The sequence below is a fragment of the Anolis carolinensis genome, chromosome 5 (assembly GCF_035594765.1).
Source record: "Anolis carolinensis isolate JA03-04 chromosome 5, rAnoCar3.1.pri, whole genome shotgun sequence".
Classification (NCBI taxonomy): Eukaryota; Metazoa; Chordata; class Lepidosauria; order Squamata; family Dactyloidae; genus Anolis; species Anolis carolinensis.
The window spans coordinates 125,795,416-125,818,999 of record NC_085845.1 but is presented as its reverse complement, the minus strand read 5'-3'; the positions used below and the strand labels follow the sequence as shown (position 1 = coordinate 125,818,999).

The window sequence follows — 23,584 nt, the reverse complement described above, 5'->3', positions numbered from 1 at the left end:
AGGAGCAACCACTGAGGAAGCCCTCTTTCACATCCATATCAACTGTACTTGAGAGAAAGGTCATCTCATGAGGATCTCAGAGTCTGGGCATATCCATACAGGGAGATACGGTATACCAAATAGCCTTTAGCTTGAAGGTATGGATATGGATGGGCCCATATCAGAGAATATAGTCATGCATTTAGTCTAAACCTGCACTGCATAAAGCTTCACAGATCATAACCAGAGCGTGTTCATTGTTTATTCCCAAACATTCTTATTCAGAGAAACCGAGGGCATACAATAACCCACACTTAGAAGAATGCAAGAACATTATGCAGACGCATACAGCAGTCATCCACATTTTCCAGTTTAGCCTTCATGGATTGGACTATTTGCAGATTTATTCACTGCCGCCTCCACTGATATCCTAGATAATTTTTAATAGGGACTTGGATAACATCGGTATCCATATTGGGTTGGGTCTGAATATTCAGGTCGCAGGTTCAAATCCCGGGAGCGGGGTAAGCGCCCACTGTTAGCTCCAGCTTATGCCAACCTAGCAGTTCGAAAACATGCCAATGTGAGTAGATCAATAGGTACCGCTCCGGCGGGAAGGTAACGGTGCTCCATGAAGTCATGCCGGCCACATGACCTTGGAGGTGTCTACGGACAACGCCAGCTCTTCGGCTTAGAAATGGAGATGAGCACCAACCCCCAGAGTCAGACATGACTGGACTTAACATCAGGGGAAAGCTTTGCTTTACCTGGATACTCAGGTTTAATCAGTGGGCAAATCTTTTAGTTGCTGTGAGGAAATCAAAGAGGTGCATAAATTCCCTCATGTGGGTAGTGGGGGATAGAATGAGAGAGTGCAAGGAAGGAGGGGAGGTGCATGTGTTCCTCTGCACATTTTCTTGCTTGCATGGGTGGGCAGTGGGGAAAAGTGATGGGATGGGGAAACGGAAGCACAGAGAAAGTTGTGTGTTTCCTCACAGATCAGTCATGCAGGTGGGGGTGAGACGGGCTGAGAGATGAGGGGGGGCATACATGAGGGAGTCTTCCCATGTGCATTCATTTGTTGGGAGGTATAGAAAGGGGATGGTATGGGGAGCATGAGGGGGGAGAACTGAATAGTGTGGGCCTCTGAGGCAGAGGGAAAGAGTGAGACAGAGGAGGAGAGGCAGTTATTCTTATGGCAGTGGCATTCCCTCTATCTGTCCCCAAAACCTGGGCAACAATAGCCCTCGCTCCTCCTGCTCCTCTGTCCTGTCCTCTATTTCTGCCCACACAGGCGAGTGAGTAAACACCAGGGCCGGTCCAACAATGGAGGCCGTTTAAGCGGCCGCTTCGGGCGCACGTCAAGGGGGGCGCTGTTGAGGCTCCCTCTCGCACTCCTCGGCCCACTCGCGCATCTCTCGCACTCGGCCCACTCGCGGCCCTCTTGCACTCGGCTCAATCGCGCCCCTCTCGCACTCGGCTCAATCGCGCCTCTCTCGCACTCGGCCCACTCACGCATCTCTCTCACTCGGCCCACTCGCGCCCCTCTCGCACTCGGCCCACTCACGCATCTCTCTCACTCGGCCCACTCACGCCCCTCTCGCACTCGGCCCACTCACGCCTCTCTCGCACTCGGCCCACTCGCACCTCTCTCTCACTTGGCCCACTCACGCCTCTCTCGCACTCGGCCCACTCACGCATCTCTCTCACTCGGCCCACTCGCGCCCCTCTCGCACTCGGCCCACTCACGCATCTCTCTCACTCGGCCCACTCACGCCCCTCTCGCACTCGGCCCACTCACGCCTCTCTCGCACTCGGCCCACTCGCACCTCTCTCTCACTCGGCCCACTCGCGCCTCTCTCGCACTCGGCCCACTCACACCCCTCTTGCACTCGGCCCACTCATGCCCCTCTCGCACTCGGCCCACTCACACCCCTCTCGCACTCGGCCCACTCACGCCTCTCTCGCACTCGGCCCACTCGCACCTCTCTCTCACTCGGCCCACTCGCGCCTCTCTCGCACTCGGCCCACTCACACCCCTCTTGCACTCGGCCCACTCGCGCCCCTCTCGCACTCGGCCCACTCACGCCTCTCTCGCACTTGGCCCACTCACGCCCCTCTCGCACTCGGCCCACTCACGCCTCTCTCGCACTCGGCCCTCTCGCCCTTGCAGCCCTCTTGCCCCTGAACAAGACCTGAGGCCAGGCCTCTGGGCCTGCTGCTCCACCTGCACCCTTCCTGGATTCCTCCCGCAACGCCCGGCAGCCCTCCGTGGCTGGAAGGAGCTCTGGCAGGTCGAGCAGGCCTGTGCCCCTGCCATGCACCTCCTTGGGGACCCTCTCAGCCATGAAGACGGGGCAGGTAGGAACCCGTCCCTGTTCCTAGCATTTCGCCAGGCATGTCTCCAGGGCAGGCCTGGGCCAACTTGGCAACTGAGGGGGAAATGGAGGGGCCTGAGGCTGGGTTGCTGTAGGTTTTTCAGCTGCCTGGCCATGTTCCAGAAGCTGGGACATGTGGGCCTACTCCTAGGATTTATAGTTTTCTAAGGCCCCTTCTTCACAGCCATAGAAGACAGATTATCAAGGCAGATAATCCACATTTTCTGCTTTGAACCAGATTATATGCATCCACACAGCCATATAATCCAGTTCAGAGCAGATAGTCTGGATTTTATATGGCAGGGTATGGGTTCTTCTACATAACCATATAATTGAGATTATGAAGGCAGATAATCCAGGTCATATGCACTGAACCGGATTATATGCATCTACACAGCCATATAATCCAGTTCAAAGCAGATAGTCTGGATCTTATATGGCAGGGTATGGGTTCTTCTACATAACCATATAATTCAGATTATCAACGCAGATAATCCACATTATCTGCCTTGAACTGGGTTATCTGAGTCTACACTGCCATATAATCCAGTTCAAAGCAGATAACCTGCATTTTATATGGCAATACAGAAAGGGCCTAAGAGTATATTGTAGTGTATATTGTAGTGGTGTACTTCAGAGGGATGCATATATCTCACCAAAGGGCAGCTGCACTTTGGAATTAATGCAGTTTGACTCCAATTTCATTGCCATGGCTCAATGCTATGAAACCCTGGGAATTGTAGTTTTATAAGGTCTTTAAACCTTCTCTGCCAAATAGTTTAGATGCCTCACCGAACTATAACTCCCAGGATTCCATAGCATTGAGCCGTGGCAGTGAAAGTGGAGCCAAACTATGTTAATTCCACGGTGCCTCACTTCTTCCAATGGAGAAATAAAGATACAAGTGCCAGTTAAGTCCAGTGGATTTCTTTATTCATACCAGGGGTCCACAAACTTTTTAACGATCCTTTGGACCGTTGGAGGGCCAGACTATAGTTGGCCACTGAGCAATAATAAATAAATATATAAATAAATAATAATAACAATAAAAAAGAGGGTTGGAAGACACCCTTTGGGCCATTGGCTTAGAAATTGAGATGAGCACCAACCCCCAGAGTCACCAATCCCCTTCTGCTTTGTGCATCGAAAGCACAAGCAAAGCACCCCTGACAGATGATCACCCAGCGTCAATGTGAAGAAGAAGAAGAAGAAGAAGAAGAAGAAGAAGAAGAAGAAAGAGGTTTGGAAGAGACCCCTTGGGCCATTTAGTCCAACCCCCTTCTGCCTGTGTGCACCAAAAGCACAAGCAAAGCATCCCTGATAGATGGCCACCCAGCCTCAATAATAATAATAATAATAATAATAATAATAATAATAATAATAGGATTGGAAGAGACCCCTTGGGCCATTTAGTCCAACTACCTTCTGCCTCTGTGCACCAAAAGCACAAGCAAAGCATCCCTGATAGATGGCCACCCAGCCTCAATAATAATAATAATAATAATAATAATAATAATAATAATAATAATAATAATAATAATGGTTGTAAGAGAAGAAGAGACCCCTTGGGTTACTTAGCCCAACCCCCTTCTGCCCTTGTGCCGTGGGGCTGGATAAATGGCTTTGATGGGCCGCATCCGGCCCCCGGGCCTTAGTTTGGGGACCCCTGATTCATACCATATGGAGAGGGGCAGATTTCTCGCCCTTTTCATGATATTGTTTAAACTTCCACTCTATGTCTAATTTTTGTTTTGTGTAAGGTAAAGGTAAAGGTTTCCCCTGACGTTAAGTCCAGTCATGTCTGACTCTGGGGGTTGGTGCTCATCTCCATTTCTAAGCCAAAGAGCCAGTGTTGTCCGTAGACACCTCCAAGGTCATGTGGCCAGCATGACTGCATGGAGCACCGTTACCTTCCCGCCGGAAGTGGTACCTATTGATCTACTCACATTGGCATGTTTTCGAACTACTAGGTTGGCAAAAGCTGGAGCTAACAGCGGGCGCTCATTTCGCTCCCGGGATTTGAACCTGGGACCTTTCGGTCTGCAAGTTCAGCAGCTCAGTGCTTTAACACACTTCGCTACCGGGGCTCCTTTTTGTTTTGTGTATTTTATGGAAATATGTTTCCATATGTATATTTTACGGAGTGTTTTTAAATTATTATGTGTTCTAGCAATGTTGTCAACCGTCTTGAGCGGGTAAGAAATAAAATTATCATTATCATTATCATTATTGAGTTGCTGTGCGTTTTCTGGGCTGTCTGGCCATGCTCCAGAAGCATTCTCTCCTGACATTTCACCCACATCTATGGCAGGCATCCTCAGAGGTTGTGAGGTCTGTTGGAAATTAGGCAAGTGGGGTTTATATATCTGTGGAATGATGTCCAGGGTGGGATAAAGAACTCTTTGAGGCAAGTGTGAATGTTGCAGTTGGCCACCTTGATTAGCATTGAATGTCCCTCACATATTCAAAACCTGGCTGCTTCCTGCCTGAGGGAATCTTTGTTGGGTGGTGTTAGCTGGCCCTGATTGTTTCATGTCTGAAATTCCCCTGTTTTTGAGTGTTCTTTTTTACTGTCCTGATTTTATTTATTTATTTATTTATTTCCCATACTTGTGTCCCGCCCTTCTCACCCTGAAGAGGACTCAGGGTAGCCTCACAACTGCCAACAATTCGATATCCGATTGTTTTGGGGGGGCGCCAAAATTCTGTTCGCTTACACCTGAAAATTACCTTGGGCCGGCCCTGGTAAACACACAAGGGAATGTGCACATAGCTAGGCACAGCCACTGTGACAGTAGAGGTGCATTTGTATGTGTTAAATACTCTGGCAGTGCAGGCACTTGCAGCTGGTTCTTATGAAGAACCAAGTGTGGGTGTTAGGAAATTCTCCCAAAATAGTAAAGCATCCAAAAATACAAACAGGATACTTAATTGAGCAGTCAGCTCACAGCAAGCAGAAAGGTGAAGTGCTGTGTGGCTGCAAAGGAATTTTGAGCTTCGCAGGCAAAGATGCAGAGTTCAATCTTTAAAGTTACCAAAAAGGTTTACTGTATATACTCGAGTATAAGCCAACCCAAATATAAGCCAAGGCACCTTCTTATCGTGTCAGGAGTGACTTGAGAAACTACAAGTTGCTTCTCGTGTGAGAGAATCGGCCATCTGCAAGGACATTGTCTAGGGGACACCTGGATGTGGTGAAATTAGGTGCCTCGATTGTAACCCCGATGGCACAATGGGTTAAACCCTTGTGCTGGCAGGACTGCTGACTGAAAGGTTGGTGGTTCGAATCCGGGGAGCAGGGTGAGCTTCCATCTATCAGCTCCTGCTTCTAGCTGTCACCTTTGCAGCCTGCCTCCCTCCCTCTCTCACTCATCGGTGGGGTCTTAGCAAATAGAGGGAAAAGAAGGCAGGTGAATGAGTGAGTGAGAGAGGGTAGGCTGCAAAGGTGACAGCGACGGCAAAAAGAGGAGCCTGGAAGTGGTGGCCAGGCTTTTGCTTTTACCATGGCTGTCACCTCTGCAGCCTGCCTCCCTCCATCTCTCACACACTCATTCACCCACCCTCTTTTTCCCTCTCACTCCTCCTTGCTAAGACTCGTTGGATAATCCAGAGTGTCAGATGAGTGGAAGTCGGATAACGGGGACTCCACTGTAGATACAATTCAACTGACATTCAGGAGTCAGGGAGAAAGGGAGTCCCACTGCTTATTCTAATGCAAACTATTCCTCATTGAGAACTGCAGACTTGAGCAGTGTGAGATTGGTTTCCAACAGTAGGCACCTGCAGTCGCAACAGCTAGCCCACTTTCCCTGAGCTCATATGGCCTGGGGGCATGGAACGGCTGTCCCATCCCTCTCTCTCTTTCTTTGTCACTGCCAGAGACAGTAGAAACTAGGTTTCCAACCTCATTGTTGACAGTCCCAATTTCTCTGCCCATGCCATGTGACTACCAAAGGAGCCTGGGAGAAAGGAGAGGTGAACACACTCCCCTTGCTCCATTCAGGTTCCTTTGCCAATCACTTGGCACAGAAGGAGGAAAAAAGATTCCCAATTGGGAGGTAGGAAGCCCTGGTACCACTGCAGCTGGGAGGAAGAGGGGGTGGCAATTGGGCCCTGCATGGTGGTGCCAAACTGGATTCAGTGTAGCTGGGCAATAGGGATGCCTTTTTATCAAAGAGGCAGCTCAGGGTGTCCCTGTTGGCTCACATTATGTGACTGTGCAGAACCACATAATATTACAGTATTATGGGTTAAGGGGGTTAAACATATGTTTGTTGTTTCTATTAAAACTTTTATACAACTTCATGGCACCCTCACTAAGAGATGGCAATGCACATTCATTTGATACACAGATAAGCATTTTTATTCTCTGAATGCAGAAATATGGGGGGGGGGAGTACTTTGAGATCATACTTTTGTTTTTCAACTGCCAGCCAAATTCAATGAATAGCAATAGGAGATAAAACCACCTTCTTTCTGTATCTGAGAAATGTGCAGGACAATTATAACTGGGACACCTTGGATGCCATAAATAAGCAACATGAATTGTCAGCAGAAAAGACTGTTTCTTACCAAGTCACTCTCTTCATTTGGCCCCTCAGATCCAGGTTCTGTTTCAAGGCTCACAGATTCGCTGAATTCAGGAAGAACACTCTCAGCTACATCTCCACTGGAGGGTTCCTCATTTGAAAGATTCCCTAAAGCTATCAGATCCTCTTCCTGTTCATTCTTGCAGTGTTTAGGAACTTGTCTCTCATCATCTTGTGATGACATTAGTTCTGTCGGTTCACTGTGCATCACTGTATCAGAAGCGGAAACATTACTGCCAGGTTTCAGTAATTCATTTTTCTCTTCAACTAACCCGTCGCTTGTGGCACCCGACATTTTTAATTCTACAGGGGGGCAAAAAGAAATCAAAAGATTTTTAGCAGTCTATTTGAAATAAAAACAAAACAAAATTATCCTACTTCGTGCATCTCTTACAATCTTAGCTAATAAGGAATATTTCAGAATTATACAGGCTGTGTTTGTAAGACATTATTATATTCGGCATAATATACTGAGATATGTGCTAAGTTTCCACACACAACTCCACCCTCCCTTCACCACTTATTAAAAAAATAAACCAGGAAATATCTAAATATAGTTCTTCTCTTGTCTAAACCAGGAAACTATAGTTACTAACTCTGGGTCAAGCCATGATGTTAAACCAACTCCAGATTGTGGCTTGCTGTTACTTTTCTGAAGCTGGTTACTCTAGTTTCATAGTGAATGCAAAATCAGTAATTACAATTAATTAGAGTTTAAACATAACAAAGGAAGGAGTGCAAAGGCTGACTATGCAAAGAAATTATACTCCACTTGTTTGAGCTAGTTCTCACATTAGCATTACTGTACTTTGCAAGATAGTAACTGTTCAGAGTAGATTTTTAATTGTTTCAACTATTGCAGTGTAATATGACAAAAGGTGATGCTGCTGTCTGACATATTAAGAAATTTTCCTTTTCTGTTCCTATCTATCTATCTATCTATCTAATAAACTATTTGGCACAGAGGCAGAGAGTTTCACTCTGTCACTGTCAAGAGTCAGACGCCAGTTAACATACAAAACAGAGTTTATTCCGAAGATAAGCCAGAAAATAACATAAACACAGAAAATATCCTTGAAACACTTCACTTTTCAGTGTTTCGAGAGTAGATTGGACAATAATAACTCAAAAACGAGCCACGCTAATTTCCCATGCTGGCATTCAATAAAAAACTAAATAACGCTTCAATTCAGCTTTGGAAAACAAATAGAGTTAATTGCTGGAAAATAAACAAACTAGAAAAGCAATAAAGCTGTTTCCACGGTGCAGATAAGCCGAAAGCCTCAAAGGGATGATGAATAGCCGTCGTCAGAAGAATCCAAGGTCAGGTCAGGAGGCAGCAGAAATTCCGAAAGACAAACCAATAGTCAGAAGCCGGGAGTAGCCGTCAGTCAGAGGGCGTAGACAGAAGCCAGGTCAAATTCAATCCAAAGTCCGAAGAGGGTGCAGTCTTCCAAAACAGGTCCACGATAAGACACAGCGAGAGCCAAGCTAGGTGATATCAGCAGATTCAAATCATAGTCCAAGTCCAGTCAGCATGGAAACACAGAGATCCCAATGGCGCCTCAGCAACACCTTGCCACACGCAAAGTGCAGTGGCTAAACATTCCCATTTTATTCCCCTTCCTCCTGGGTGACCAAACACTCACACCCAAACACCAGGTGTCCCAAATCTACTCAGAGTCTGAACTCCACACAGCTAGAGCTCGTGGATCTGGAGTACCTAGCAATTCGTCGGAGTCCCAATCTGTGATGACTCATGGGCCTTGTAGTCCTGCTCATGACATTGTGATGCCTGATGAAGAAGAAAACTTGGGTTTTTTACCTTCCCAGTCAGAACTGGATTCTTCCCAGCCAGATCTGGGAACCTTGCACCTGCAAGAGAGTTGTGTTCCAGAAGTATGTCAAACAAACCCAGAGCCTACATCTCCTGTGTTTTCTCGCCATGAGTTTTGTAAACAACAGAGAGGTTTGGAAGCGGCCTCGCGCAGGAGTGCTAGAATAGCTGCTAAGAATTTAGCCAATTAAGCCTGCTTTCCGTGAGAATCTTTAAGGAGTCAAACATCTGGTCTCAGAGATTAGCTTTGTTTCTGGTTCCCAGAGAACTGCTCTCGGCGGGAAAGTTAGACTCTATATAGGTGTTTTAACCGCGAAGTAACTTCGCGGAGTCAATTCGTCAGCCTCCGGAGCGAGTTGTGTCTGGACAGCGCGCTCCGTTCGAAGCCTCGTTCCTGTTCAAGCCTTGTCCTTGTTCTCAAGCCTTCGCTCCTGCTTCCCAGCCTTGTTTACCTTCGGACCTTGCCTCGCCTTCCAGGACTAAACCTTGCCTTGTTTCACGGATTTTCCCAAGTAATTCCACGAACCTTGTTCTTGTTCCTCGTTACCTTGTGTCACGATTCAAGCCTTGTTTTCAAGTATCAAGTTAATTCCTAGCCTTGCTCAAGTTCATGGACTAAAGGACCTCGTCATCTCCCCTCACCTTGCCTGGCAAGGTGAGTGTTTCGGTTACTGGATTACAACTTTGGCCCTTAATATTGCATATTGGACATTGTTTCTTGGACTAATTTTGACCTTTCCTGAAAGGTCTGCTTCTGGACTAACTTTTACATTTGTTTTTACCAACTTTATATACTCCTTCAATAAAGATAGTAGATAGATTCTGGTCTCTGTGTATGGTTATTGGTGCCTTGCAGCCTGGGTCCTGACAGTTTGACTCCGCCACCATAAGCACCAATTAACCAAGGCCAGAATGTCTACCGGAGCCGCGCCGGGTGGACAGCCATTTAGCTACACCATCAGCAAGGACGAAGTGGACCGCATCCGTGACAGACTCAACGCGCAGGATGGAGAAATAAAAGGGTTGAGAGAGCGCGGAATCCGCCTCCCGGCCATGGCGTTGCCAACCAAGTTTTCTGGAGAAGCCTCCAAGGTCCAAGTTTTCCGCCGCCAGTGCCAGGCCTACCTAGAGGCCCGTGCCGCCGAGTTTCCCCAAGAAGACATCAAGGTGGCGTGGGTTTACAGTCTTCTAGACGGGCCAGCGGCCAACTGGGCGACGGCACTGTTCGACCAAGCCTCTCCACACCTAAGATCAGCGCAACACTTCTTGGACCACCTTAAGGAGACCTGGGGAATTGAGGACAATTTGGAGGCAGCCGGTCACAAACTCCGCCGCCTCTTTCAAGGAGACAGACCCATGTCTCAGTACATAGCCGAGTTCCGAGTGCTGGCCCACAACACCGGCTGGAACGATGTAGCCCTCAGAGGACAATTTCGGGAGGGTCTCAACATTGAAATGCTGGAGGAAATCTCCAAGGTGGATCCTCCCCACACTCTTGAAGCACTCATTGATCAATGTTTACGGGCTGAAGTCATGATTGCCAACAGGAAACAGTGGGTACGAGGCCAGAGCGGTAGAGCTGGGGCAAAACCCCTCGCTCCCGCCAGCGTTCAGCCACGTCCAGTGTGGAGACCCCCACCACCATCCCCATACCCCAGAGGGAGCGAGGAGGTACCGATGCAATTGGGCAATGTGCGTCCCAGATTAGATGCCGCCGAGAAGGCCCGCCGCCAACGCCTAAACCTCTGTTGGTATTGTGGGAATGGGGGCCACTTCGCTAGAGAGTGCCCAGCCAAAGGGAAGCCCGCCGCCCGTCTTGCGGCGGCGTCCTCCACAGAGACGAAGGCGTCTGAGGCGGCTGGCACACAGCCAGCGGGGGAAGCCAACGACCGGGCGTAGAGAGGCTCGCCAACCCGGTCAAAAAACCCATTCAAGAGCCGCCAACCGGGGTCCTGTTCCTTCTAGTGGTCACCTTATGGTCAGCAAAAAAGGGACCCGTCATGATCCACGCCATGATAGACTCAGGAGCCACCAACAATTTCATTGATAGAGAGTATGCCGACTCTCTGGGATTACAATATCATGACTTCAAGAATGCCCGTGTGGTGCAAGCCATCGATGGCCGCCCTCTCAAGACGGGCCCCGTAAGCCAGTGGTCGGAACCCACCAGGATGTGGATAAGGGAACATATGGAAGAGATTTCCTTCTTTGTTACTGAGGTTCCCCATTTCCCTGTGATTTTGGGGATTCCATGGCTGACACTTCACGACCCAAGCATCTCCTGGTCCAACAGAGAACTGCAGTTTGCTTCAAAGTACTGCCAAAACCATTGCCTCGTAGCCAAGGTCTGCCATGCCACAGACACCGAGCCCATTATCACCTTGCCAAAGAAGTACTCCGAGTATTGGGATGTATTCAATGAAAAAGAAGCTGAAAAATTACCCCCACATAGACCTTATGACTGTGCCATTGACTTGGTGGAGGGGGCCCCGATCCCGCGAGGGCATCTCTACTCCCTGACTGAACCGGAGCAAGAAGCTCTCAGGGAATTCATAGAGACAAACCTTCGCAAGGGATTCATCAGACCCTCTCAATCCCCAGCCGCCTCCCCAGTGATGTTTGTGAAGAAGAAGTCAGGGGAATTACGCTTGGTGGTGGACTACAGAGCATTGAACAATATCACTAAGCGGAACAGCTATCCCCTGCCCTTAATCTCGGATCTACTAGACCGACTTCGAGGAGCCAAGGTCTACACCAAGCTGGACCTACGGGGGGCTTATAACCTAGTTCGCATCAGAGAAGGGGACGAGTGGAAGACCGCCTTCCAGACTAAATTCGGATTATTCGAGTCCCGAGTTATGAATTATGGTTTATGCGGAGCTCCCGCAACGTTCCAGCATTTTGTCAATGACATCTTTCAGGATTATCTAGATCGGTTCTTGATCATCTACCTGGACGATTTTTTGGTGTTTTCTAGATCACAATCAGAACATGAGAACCACGTTAAAATGGTGTTACAACGATTGCGGGATCATAGGCTTTATGCCAAGCTGGAAAAATGCGCTTTTGATCTACAAGAGGTAGATTTCCTGGGGTACCGCATCTCGCCTCTAGGGCTCTCCATGGACCCGGCAAAAGTTTCAGCAGTATTGGAATGGCGGGCGCCAACCAACAAGAAAGAGGTGCAGCGATTCTTGGGGTTCGCGAACTATTACCGCAAGTTCATTCCAGATTTTGCCCGCTGGTCTGACCCAATCACCAGCTGCATCCGTGGGAAACAGCCCTTCCGCTGGACTGATCAAGCAGAGAAAGGGTTCCAGCAACTAAAGAAATTATTCACGTCCCAGCCAATCCTTCAGCATCCAGATCCTGAAACCCTTTTTGTTGTGCAAGCGGACGCCTCTGATGTGGCAATTGGAGCTGTACTCCTACAACCGGTGGGAGATCACCTTCATCCTTGTGCCTTTTATTCTCGTCAACTAACCGCACCAGAAAGAAACTATACCATTTGGGAAAAAGAACTATTAGCCATAAAGGCAGCTTTTGAAACTTGGAGACATTGGCTAGAAGGGGCCAAATTTCCCATTGAAGTCCATACTGATCATCGGAATCTAGAACATCTAAGAACTGCCCGCAAGCTAAATCAGAGGCAACAACGTTGGGCTTTATTCTTTGAACGTTTTAACTTCCAGATTCATTATGTAACCCCAGCCCAAACCAAGCAAGCAGACGCCCTGTCACGTAAACCGGAATACGCTGCAGGACGCAAGGAGACCTTTGAATCCCAACTACTACAACCCGAGAACTTTGCCACGCTCACAGTGGGGAACACCAAATCCACTCTCATTGATTCAACTCCCTCTACTCCAGGGCCCCTCTGTGCTCAAGAAATCAGGGCTAGTCAGCAAGCAGATGCCTGGGCGCAGGACCAACTTCGTCAAGGACTGCATTTTCCCTTTTCGCTTAAGGATGGACTGCTTTGCTATAGAAATCATGTTTATATCCCACCAGGACCGGGCAGGGAAAAAGCACTTCGTCTGTGTCATGACTGCAAGCCAGCAGGGCATTTCGGACTGTTTAAAACCATGCATTTGATCCTAAGAGACTTCTGGTGGCCCAAGATCCGTAAGGATGTGGAAAAATATGTCAACACCTGCCCAGTGTGCCAGCGCTCCAAGACAAGAAGGGAGAAGCCCTCAGGGCTTTTACACCCCCTTCCTACCCCATCTCGCCCATGGGAAATAATTTCTGCGGATTTTATCACTGACTTACCACCTTCCTGTGAATTTACCACGATCCTAGTGGTGGTGGACCTTTTCACCAAGTTAACCCATTTCATTCCCTGTGAAGGCCTTCCCACGGCCAAAGAGACTGCAGATCTATTCCTCCAACATGTTTTCAGATTACATGGATTGCCCAAGAGTTTGATCACAGACCGTGGATCCCAATTCACCTCTCGTTTCTGGAAGGCACTACAAAAACTATTGGGCATAGACTCTCGTTTATCTTCCGCTCATCATCCCCAAACAGATGGGCAAACGGAGCGCACTAATGCCACTTTGGAACAGTACCTTCGCTGTTATGTAAACTACCAACAGGACAATTGGGCTTCTCTGTTACCACTGTCGGAGTTTGCCTACAACAATGCAGTCCAGGCTTCTACAAAAGAAACGCCGTTCTTTGCAAACTACGGTTTCCATCCACGTTTCTTTCCCCCTGTCATTGAAACTTCAGAAGTTCCCGCAGCAGAGGATTGGCTGCAGGAACTCACAGCGGTGCAACAACTTTTGCTCCAGCAACTGGACCAAGCCAAGGAGGATTATAAACGTCACGCGGACAAACATCGCCAGCCGGGCCCCGAAATCAAGGTAGGAGATCGGGTTTTTCTGTCCACTCGCTTTCTGCCCTCCCATCGCCCTTGCCGGAAGTTAGATGCCCGTTTCATTGGCCCCTATCCAGTGGTGGCGCAATTAAACCCCGTGACTTTCAAACTCCAACTTCCACGTTCAATGCGCATTCACCCAGTGTTTCACCGCTCCCTGCTCCTTCCGGCGGATGGTGTGCGGCCAGATGTAAACCGGCCGGCCCCCGTCCCTGTTTTGGTGGATGGGGAGGACGAGTTCGAGGTTCAGGACATTTTGGATTCTCGCTTTCACCGCCGCCGCCTGCAATATCTCATTGACTGGGTGGGTTTTGGCCCTGAGGAACGCTCTTGGGAAGACGCCTCCACAGTCCATGCTCCTGATCTAACCCGTCGCTTTCATCAGACCTATCCCGCCAAGCCACGACCTCGCGCCTCGGGGAGAGAGTCCCGGTTTGGGAGGGGGCTTGAGGAGGGGGATAGTGTGATGACTCATGGGCCTTGTAGTCCTGCTCATGACATTGTGATGCCTGATGAAGAAGAAAACTTGGGTTTTTTACCTTCCCAGTCAGAACTGGATTCTTCCCAGCCAGATCTGGGAACCTTGCACCTGCAAGAGAGTTGTGTTCCAGAAGTATGTCAAACAAACCCAGAGCCTACATCTCCTGTGTTTTCTCGCCATGAGTTTTGTAAACAACAGAGAGGTTTGGAAGCGGCCTCGCGCAGGAGTGCTAGAATAGCTGCTAAGAATTTAGCCAATTAAGCCTGCTTTCCGTGAGAATCTTTAAGGAGTCAAACATCTGGTCTCAGAGATTAGCTTTGTTTCTGGTTCCCAGAGAACTGCTCTCGGCGGGAAAGTTAGACTCTATATAGGTGTTTTAACCGCGAAGTAACTTCGCGGAGTCAATTCGTCAGCCTCCGGAGCGAGTTGTGTCTGGACAGCGCGCTCCGTTCGAAGCCTCGTTCCTGTTCAAGCCTTGTCCTTGTTCTCAAGCCTTCGCTCCTGCTTCCCAGCCTTGTTTACCTTCGGACCTTGCCTCGCCTTCCAGGACTAAACCTTGCCTTGTTTCACGGATTTTCCCAAGTAATTCCACGGACCTTGTTCTTGTTCCTCGTTACCTTGTGTCACGATTCAAGCCTTGTTTTCAAGTATCAAGTTAATTCCTAGCCTTGCTCAAGTTCATGGACTAAAGGACCTCGTCATCTCCCCTCACCTTGCCTGGCAAGGTGAGTGTTTCGGTTACTGGATTACAACTTTGGCCCTTAATATTGCATATTGGACATTGTTTCTTGGACTAATTTTGACCTTTCCTGAAAGGTCTGCTTCTGGACTAACTTTTACATTTGTTTTTACCAACTTTATATACTCCTTCAATAAAGATAGTAGATAGATTCTGGTCTCTGTGTATGGTTATTGGTGCCTTGCAGCCTGGGTCCTGACACAATCATCCTGTCCACACTTAGCCCCATGAACACTTAAAGAACCATCCTCCCTTCTCCAAGCATCCCAATTGGGATCAGCTCCTGCAGAAACCCCAGGTTCAGAAGTATCCATAGGCCCCAAATCCCCAGACATCTCCGGTGGCTGTGCCCATTCAGTGCCCGCTTCCCCAGCCACCACCTGTTCCTCAGCATCCATCTCCCCATCTGAATCTTCCTCAGAAGATCCCCCATATAGCTCTCTAAGTCGCTTCCTGCGCAACTCCTCCAGTGAACCCTCATCACGAGGGTTTTTTCTTCCTCTTCGAATTCCATCACCATCAACCATAATCCCCGAAGGCGCAGTCACAACAGTCACATAGAACATTAGAAACACGAACATGTTTTAAGTGAGTCTCCAAACAAGAAGGAAGGGAGAAAAAAATATTTTGAAGTGGGAGAAGGAAGTGAGTGGAATGTCAGATCAAATGCAATTTCACTGAACTGAAAATAAATGGATGACATCCTACTTCAATGTGAACACTGCTCTCAGAACCTTTAATGATATGGCCTTGCTTTCATCATACAAATTAACTACACACAAACAGCTGCAGGGCTTTAGCACAGCAGGTTAACCACCAGCTGCAATAAATCTTGCTAAGCGAAAAGCTGGCAATTTGAATTCTGGGTCGGGGGTGAGCACCCAACTTTCAGCTCAGCTCACTGTCTATCTAGCAGATCAAAAACAGCTATGAGTAGATAGATAGGTACCACTTAAGCAGGGAGGCAATTTAATGGCACCATAAGGAAATGCCAGCAAAATGCCAGCAAACAAAAAAAAGGAAGAAGTCTGTGAACAGAGCTCTTTGACATGGAGGATGGAACAACAGCAGCCCCCCCCCCCCCCAAAATAGCTGGAATCGAGCACAACCTCCAGGAAATGCCTATATACCTCTATCTGTACTATCATCTGTCCTGTCTTTGTATAATGGCATTGAATGTTTGCCGTATATGTGTTCTGTAATTCGCCCTGAGTCCCCTTTGGGGTGAGATGGGCAGAATATAAATACTGTAAATAAATAAATACATCATTCACAATGTATATAATAATGATAATGACTGGGTTAATCAGTGGAATAAAACATAAACATAGTTTGGGAGGACAGAAATGATGTACATCTAAAGAGATTCTGCATCTCACTTTCGGGGGTCGCATACAATCACTAAAAATGTTTTTGAAGCCCTTACCATCTCATATGCCCCTTTTCTGTCCAAAAAAGAGGGCATGGATTCAGAAACGACCTCTCTTGTAAACCCCCAGGAATAAGAATTAACTTTTAAATAAGGCATGTCGCAGAGCTCCCTGCACTGTATAATAATAGATTTATTTAAAGCTCATTCAATTCCCCCTTTCAATACTTGTCAAAACCAACAATGGATTAAACTCTGATTATGATTATTTTTTAGGGGGAAAGGGATATTTAGCAGTCCATACAGGCCCAAAAGTAACAAATTTACTGCCAGACCCATCGCATTTTCCAATCCCTATATATACATTGATCTGAATATAAACTGAGAAAGCACTACCATAAAAAGCTGTATAGACTGTGGCTTAACCAGATAGACTATGTTTGAAATGAAGTTCACAGAATGCCTGACTTTTGATTAAACTGGTTTTTTTTCAAAGTTGTTTACAAGTTTAACCTGTTGTGACACGAATTGTATCTTATCACGAAATGGACTCTGATCCACAAAGATGTATGCCATAATAAATGCAATGTGCTATAAGATGTTGCTTTCTGGAACATCTCACCATGTCATAGCACAAATTCCAACACAAAAAAATCAGATTTATGAGCATTCAGTTGCATATAGCAGTGTTCCGAGGATCCAACTAGACAGGAAAGAGATATTCAAATCTGCCTTGTTCATATGAAAGAGATTGAGCCAGAGAAATGCATTTTACAATAAAAGGTATATGTAAATGATAAGAGCTAGATCCTATCTCTTGTCCTTCAAGCTCAGCAATAGTTACTTTTGAAAACTACACTTCCCAGAATCCCGGTGGCCATATGAGCGGAGGGATTCTGGGAGCTGAAAAAAAATACTTTTCCAAACGTTGCCCTGGTTTTATCATTGAAAGGTCCTAAGTACAGTAGAGTCTCACTAATCCAAGCTAAACGGGCCGGCAGAAGCTTGGATAAGCGAATATCTTGGATTATAAGGACTGATCAAGGAAAAGCCTATTAAACATCAAATTAGGTTATGATTTTACAAATTAAGCACCAAAACTTCATGTTATACAACAAATTTGACAGAAAAAGTAGTTCAATACGCAGTAATGTTATGTTGTAATTACTGTATTTACGAATTTAGCACCAAAATATCACGATATATTGGAAACACTGACTACAAAAATGGTTTGGATTATCCAGAGGCTTGGACAAGCGAGGCTTGGATTAGTGAGACTCTACTGTAGTTCCAATACTTATGGTAAGTGAAGAAAAGTACCCAAAGCAATATGGTGATGTAAGATATGAGATGTATGAGTTGTGCTTCTCTATTTGCACATCCTCCCCATTTACGAAACCCTAAAAAGAAGAGTAGAAGTTGGAAATGGGAAGTTTTTATAAAGTAACTAGCTGTGCCCGGCCACGCGTTGCTGTGGCGAAGTCTAGTGGTATGGGAAATAAAGTATTGAGGAATTGGTGGTAGTTAAGGTCAAGGGTAAAGGTTTTCCCCTGACATTAAGTCCAGTCGTGTCTGACTCCGGGGGTTGGTGCTCATCTCCATTTCTAAGCCGAAGAGCCGGCGTTCTCCATAGACTCCTCCAAGGTCATGTGGCCGGCATGACTGCATGGAGCGCTGTTACCTTCCCGTATACCTTCAGGGGATATTATTTTGTAAAGCTTGTGAATATACAATATTTCTGATTGGTTTTTTTTGTCTGTTGGAGGGAAGTAGAGTCTACACTGCCATATAATCCAGTGCAAATTAGATAATCTGTGGAAGAGGCCTAAGCGAAGCCTAACTCTGCCTGTCCCATGGGCTGAGACGGTTGCTAGGAGACCAAGTGGGCAGAGATTAGCCCTCTAAACTGGCAGCAATTGGATAAAAACAATTATTGCTCTCCCTGTAATTAGGACTTTATTTTTCTTTTCTTTTTGTTGTATCAACCTAGAGCCGTGGATGATGGGTTGTGTTGTCAAATTTTGAGGTTAGGGGGCCTGTAGTTGGTTCTATCATAAAAAACATGTAATTTTTTTTTATTAAACTGCAACAACTTTGTTTGTTGTGGGACATCCTGCAGCACATTTAGCTATAGTTTGTCAATGAATATCTTACAGAGTCTCAATCAATTCGACATAGTTTGTGGCAGCCACAAAAGCCAAGTTTCTGGGGTATAACAATTACTTTCCAAGTAAGTACCACACAATTAAGTAGGAAATAACACTTTCAAACCAGGAATATTTTTCCAAACTTTGTTACATAGTGATATTTTAAGATTGCAAACAATGTAATAGTTACAGATAATATAACCAATTCCACACATCCCACACCTCCAGAAGTGGTATTTATAGCACTGTATAAATAACATAATTCATGTTGAGAATGCAGAGGTGGGGATTATGTGAAACACAGGATGACAACATAATCAAATCTGTGCCTAGAAGCACCACAATTTAACAAGAGTGTGTTACTTGTATTATACTGACATCTGCTGACTAGCTGGTATTGCACCACTTGATATCCGTGGGGAAGTAGCAGCCAGTAATGGAAGGACCAAGGCATTGACATCTCTGTCCCATCCTCTGTATCTGCCAACGTCTTAAATCAAGAAATGGCTTTCTAAGATCTACAGAGATACTCTTAGAAACACATCATCAAGCGAGAGTCCAAAAGTGGAAGTTTAAAACCAGGACTGACACCACATGAGAAACTCCTCTTAGGCACACAGAAGACTGGGTGACTTGGAAAGTACTGAACAGACTGTGCTCTAGCACCAAGAGATGCAGAGCCAATCTTAAGAAATGTGTCCACAAAGTGGAGCCCACAACATGCGAGTGCGGAGAAGAGCAAACCACAGACCACTTATTACAATGCAACCTGAGCCCTGCCACATGCACAATGGAGCACCTCCTTACAGCGACATCAGAGGCACTCGAAATGGCCAACTTCTGGTCAAAGGAAATTTAGTATAATGCCAAGTTTTTAACTTTGTGGGTTTTTTTACACATTATAACTGTTTTGTTAATTTGCTTCTGACAAGATAAATAAATCCATTGACTGGGTTACTATGAGTTTTCTGGGCTGTATGGCCATGTTCCAGAAGCATTCTCTCCTAATGTTTCTCCCACATCTATGGCAGGCATCCTCGGAGGTTGTGAAGTCTGTTAGAAACTAGGCAAGTTAGGTTTATATATCTATGAAATGTCCAGGGTGGGAAAAAGAACTTTTGTCTGTTTGAGTCAAATGTGAATGGTGCACTTGGCCACCTTGATTAGCATTGAATGACCTTGCAGCATCAACACCTGGCTCCTTCCTGCCTGGGGGGATCCTTTGTTGGGAGGTGATTAGCTGGCCCTGATTGTTTCATGTTTGGAATGTCCCTGTTTTTTGAGTGTTGCTCTTTATTTACTGTCCTGATTTTAGAGTTTCCCCAGGCAGGGATCAGCCAGTCTTTGAAGCTGCAAGGCCATTCAATGCTAATCAAGGTGGCCAATCGCAATATTCACACCTGCCATAAGCAGACAAGAGTTCTTCCCCCACCTTAGACCTTCCACAGATATATAAATCTCACTTCCTAGGGCCCTTCCACACAGCCCTATATCCCAGAATATCACACTATCTGCTTTGAACTGGGTTATCTGAGTCCACACCGCCAAATATTCCAGCTCAAAGCAGATATATTGTGGGCTTTTCTGCCTTGATATTTTGAGATATAGGGCTGTATGGAAGGGCCCCTAGTTTACAACAGACCTCACAACCTCTGAGGATGACTGCCATAGATGTGGGCGAAACATCAGGAGAGAATGCTTCAGGAATATGGCCATACAGCCTGGAAAAATCACAGCAACCCAGTGATTCCTGCCATGAAAACCTTCGACCACAAATCTGCTGACTGCATAGCCTTTCATGCAATGCTCTTCAGACTTAACATGCATTCTAGTACCAATTAGGGCCGGTGCACACCCAAATCAAGTGTGTATGTGGCTCCATTTACAGTGCCATAGAAAATCCAAATGATCTGCTTTGAACTGGATTATATGGCTGTGAAGACCAGAATAAAAATTTCGGGGGGGGGGGGGGGTGGTTAGCGAATCATGAAGAGTAATTCTATAAGACAAAATAATTTAGAAATCACGTTCCATTGATAACCTTCAGTGGACACTCAAGACAGATAAACCTCAGTGGACACTCATGGGGGTTGGGTTAATCAGTTAAAATTAGTTAAAATTAGGAGTCTCCGGTGGCCTAGGGGATAAAAGCCTCGTAACTTGAAGGTTGGGTTGCTGACCTGAAGGCTGCCAGGTCCAAATCCCACCTGGGGAGAGCGCGGATGAGCTCCCTCTATCAGCTCCAGCTCCATGCGGGGACATGAGAGAAGCCTCCCACAAGGATGGTAAAACATCAAAAACATGCGGGTGTCCCCTGGGCAACATCCTTGCAGATGGCCAATTCTTTCACTCCAGAAGCAACTCCGGTTGCTCCTGACACGAAAAAAAAGTTAAAACTACAGTAGAGTCTCATCCAACGTTCTGGATTATCCAACGCATTTTTGTAGTCAATGTTTTCAATACATTGTGATATTTTGGTGCTAAATTCATAAATACAGTAATTACTACATAGCACTACTGCATATTGAACTACTTTTTCTGCCAAATTTGTTGTCTAACATGATGTTTTGGTGCTTCATTTGTAAAATCATAACCTAATTTGATGTTAAATAGGCTTTTCCTTAATCCCTCCTTATTATCCAAGATATTCGCTTATCCAACATTCTGCTGGCCCGTTTATGTTGGATAAGTGAGACTCTACTGTAATGAGTTTTGTTTTATTTATTTATTTATTTCTATCATTTTCCGTCCCCTTGATCTGGTCATGTGTGATTTATTGTTATAATTGTATTATTTTACTTTGTTTAATAATGTGTATTATGTTGTTATGTAATTTTTGTGTTGCTTTTATGACTGTAAACCGCCCTGAGTCCCATCCGGGAGATAGGGCGGTATATAAATAAAGATGATTATTATTATTATTATTATTATTATTATTATTACCCCGCCCTTCTTACCTGCAGGAACTCAGAGCGGCTTACAGACTGGCAATTTATGCCAATACACCATAGCACAATAAAATAAACATTAAAACAGTTAAAAGAATTATAATATACAATATACAAAATTTAAAATAATGCAAAGTGCTTATGCCATTCGTCCACCAGACCTTGTACAAAAACCTTTATTCCAGATCAAGTCGAGTAAACCAGGTTTTAAAACAACTGAATTTTTTTTCAGGGGGGGGGGGTTGAAGCCCTAACCCCCCCCCCCCCCCTTGGCTATAACCCTGGTGTAGACTCATATAATCCAGTTCAGTGCAGATACACCTAGTTAAGAACAAGGGTGAGACAACAGGAAGTGAGAGAGACCTGCCTCCTATTCTTGAAAGAGTGATTCTGAGGGAAAGGGGTCTCCATCCACTGAAGCTTTGTCACCAATTCTTGCTTTCACAACAATCGTCCCAGGGCGGGAAAGTAAAGTGAAAACTTCTGAAGCTGCACCATGAGAACCTGCCCCTGGCTCTTTGTGATTTAAAAACCCCATTACCTCTGAAGGAAAGTTGTGACGTCCCTCTTCCGGGGAGAAGAAGAGTCTGAGGGGAGCAGCGGCGGCGCGCCCGGCACTTCGCCCCCTCTTGCCCTCCCTCTTTCCTCCGGCCACGTCGGCAGCGAGGGCGGGGACTGGGCCAGGCCCGCCTTCCCTGCCTCCCTCTTCGGCCTAGGCCCTCCCATCCAGGCACCCGCGGGGAGTCCTCCCTCATTCATTGCCGGGAGACCAAACTCCAGTCCTGCCTGTTTTGGACTTCATCTCCCAGAAGCCCTGCCCAGTTCGGCCAACTGCGAGGAATTCTGGGAGATGGAGTCCAAAACATGTGGCAGCACCAAGCGTTTGGGAAATATCAGGTTCTTCGGCTGTTTCCCCGAGCTCTTGGCCTAGGGTAATACAGTAATAATAATGATACAGTAGAGCAGTGGTTCCCAAACTTATTTGGCTTGCCGCCCCCTTTCCAGAAAAAATATGACTCAGCGCCCCCTGGAAAGGGGGTGTGGCTTAGAGGGGTGGGCGTGGCTCTTGCTTAAGAGGGTGGGGCTGAGCCTCTCCCCTAGTCCAAGATGCAAGGCTGCGAGAAGAAGTGAGTGGGGCCACACATGGGTGGCCAGGACTGGGATGGGCGGAGTTACGAGCTCTGAGGCAGGGCTGAGCTTCTATCCCTGTCCTGCAGCGCCTGCCAGGAAACAGGAGGGGGGGGGGCTCTTCCCAAGTGCCTGAGGGGACTGAACCTCTATACCCCGCCCTGTGTTCTAACAAGTGCCTCAGGGGAGGTATACAGAGGCTCAGCCCTGTCTCGTGCTCTTGGGAAGAGGCCCCGCCCCCACCCCTAGCCCTGCCCTTTAGTCCTAAAAGGCCTCTCAGGAGAGGTATAGAGCAGGGGTCCCCAAACTAAGGCCCGGGGGCCGGATGCGGCCCTCCGGGGTCATTTACCTGGCCCCCGCCCTCAGTTTTATAATAGAATATATTGTATATACATATAATATTGATAATCTATATATATAAAAGAGTGATGGCATCAGGGCAGCGGACAAAACAACAAAACTACAGGCCCCCCAACCTTGAAATTTGACAACACAACCCATCATCCACGGCTCTAGGTTGATACAACAAAAAGAAAAGAAAAATAAAGTCCTAATTAGAGGGAGAGCAATAATTGTTTTTATCCAATTGTTGCCAGTTACAAGGCTAAATTCCACCCACTTGGTCTCCTAGCAACCCACTCAGCCCAGGGGACAGGCACAAGAGTTTGGAGAGACCCCTAAGGGCCATCCAGCCCAACCCTTTCTACTATGCAGCAGGACACAATCCAAGCATTCGGAACACATGGACAACGTATAAATATTATACAATACTACACAGGGACATAGACCCCCTCTACCCTCACCACTTTCACAGTACACAAACAACCAAATGCATACTCAACATAAGGACAACCATACAACAGACATTCAATACCACCACTACCTCAACAAGTTCTCACCAACACCACCAGACAATGCCACAGCAACGCGTGGCTGGGCATAGCTAGTAATATTATAATATAATACAATATAACACTGATAATAATACCATATAATAATATTAATTATATATTCTATATTACATATAATATTACTAATAATATTACAGTATAGTGGTATAGTTCAATATAGTAATACATAATGCTAATATTGTGCTATGCCAATAAT

At 46.5% G+C, this 23,584-nt stretch overlaps 1 protein-coding gene across 2 annotated transcripts in view; it reads right to left on the bottom strand.

The window, feature by feature from the left end:
- fam114a1 (family with sequence similarity 114 member A1) overlaps positions 1–22,119 on the bottom strand; it is a 63,320-nt gene extending 41,201 nt beyond the window's left edge. The window contains exons 1-2 of one of the 2 annotated variants that reach the window (XM_062982227.1): positions 21,891–22,119; positions 6,930–7,249 (exon numbers count right to left, since the gene is read on the bottom strand). In XM_062982227.1, coding sequence (XP_062838297.1) covers positions 6,930–7,249; positions 21,891–22,104 — 534 coding nt within the window. In that variant the 5' untranslated portion in view covers positions 22,105–22,119. Of the gene's footprint in view, positions 1–6,929; positions 7,250–21,890 lie in introns of those variants that run through there. The other variant, XM_062982228.1, reaches the window with a different exon arrangement.
- Between the last annotated feature and the right edge of the window lie 1,465 nt (positions 22,120–23,584).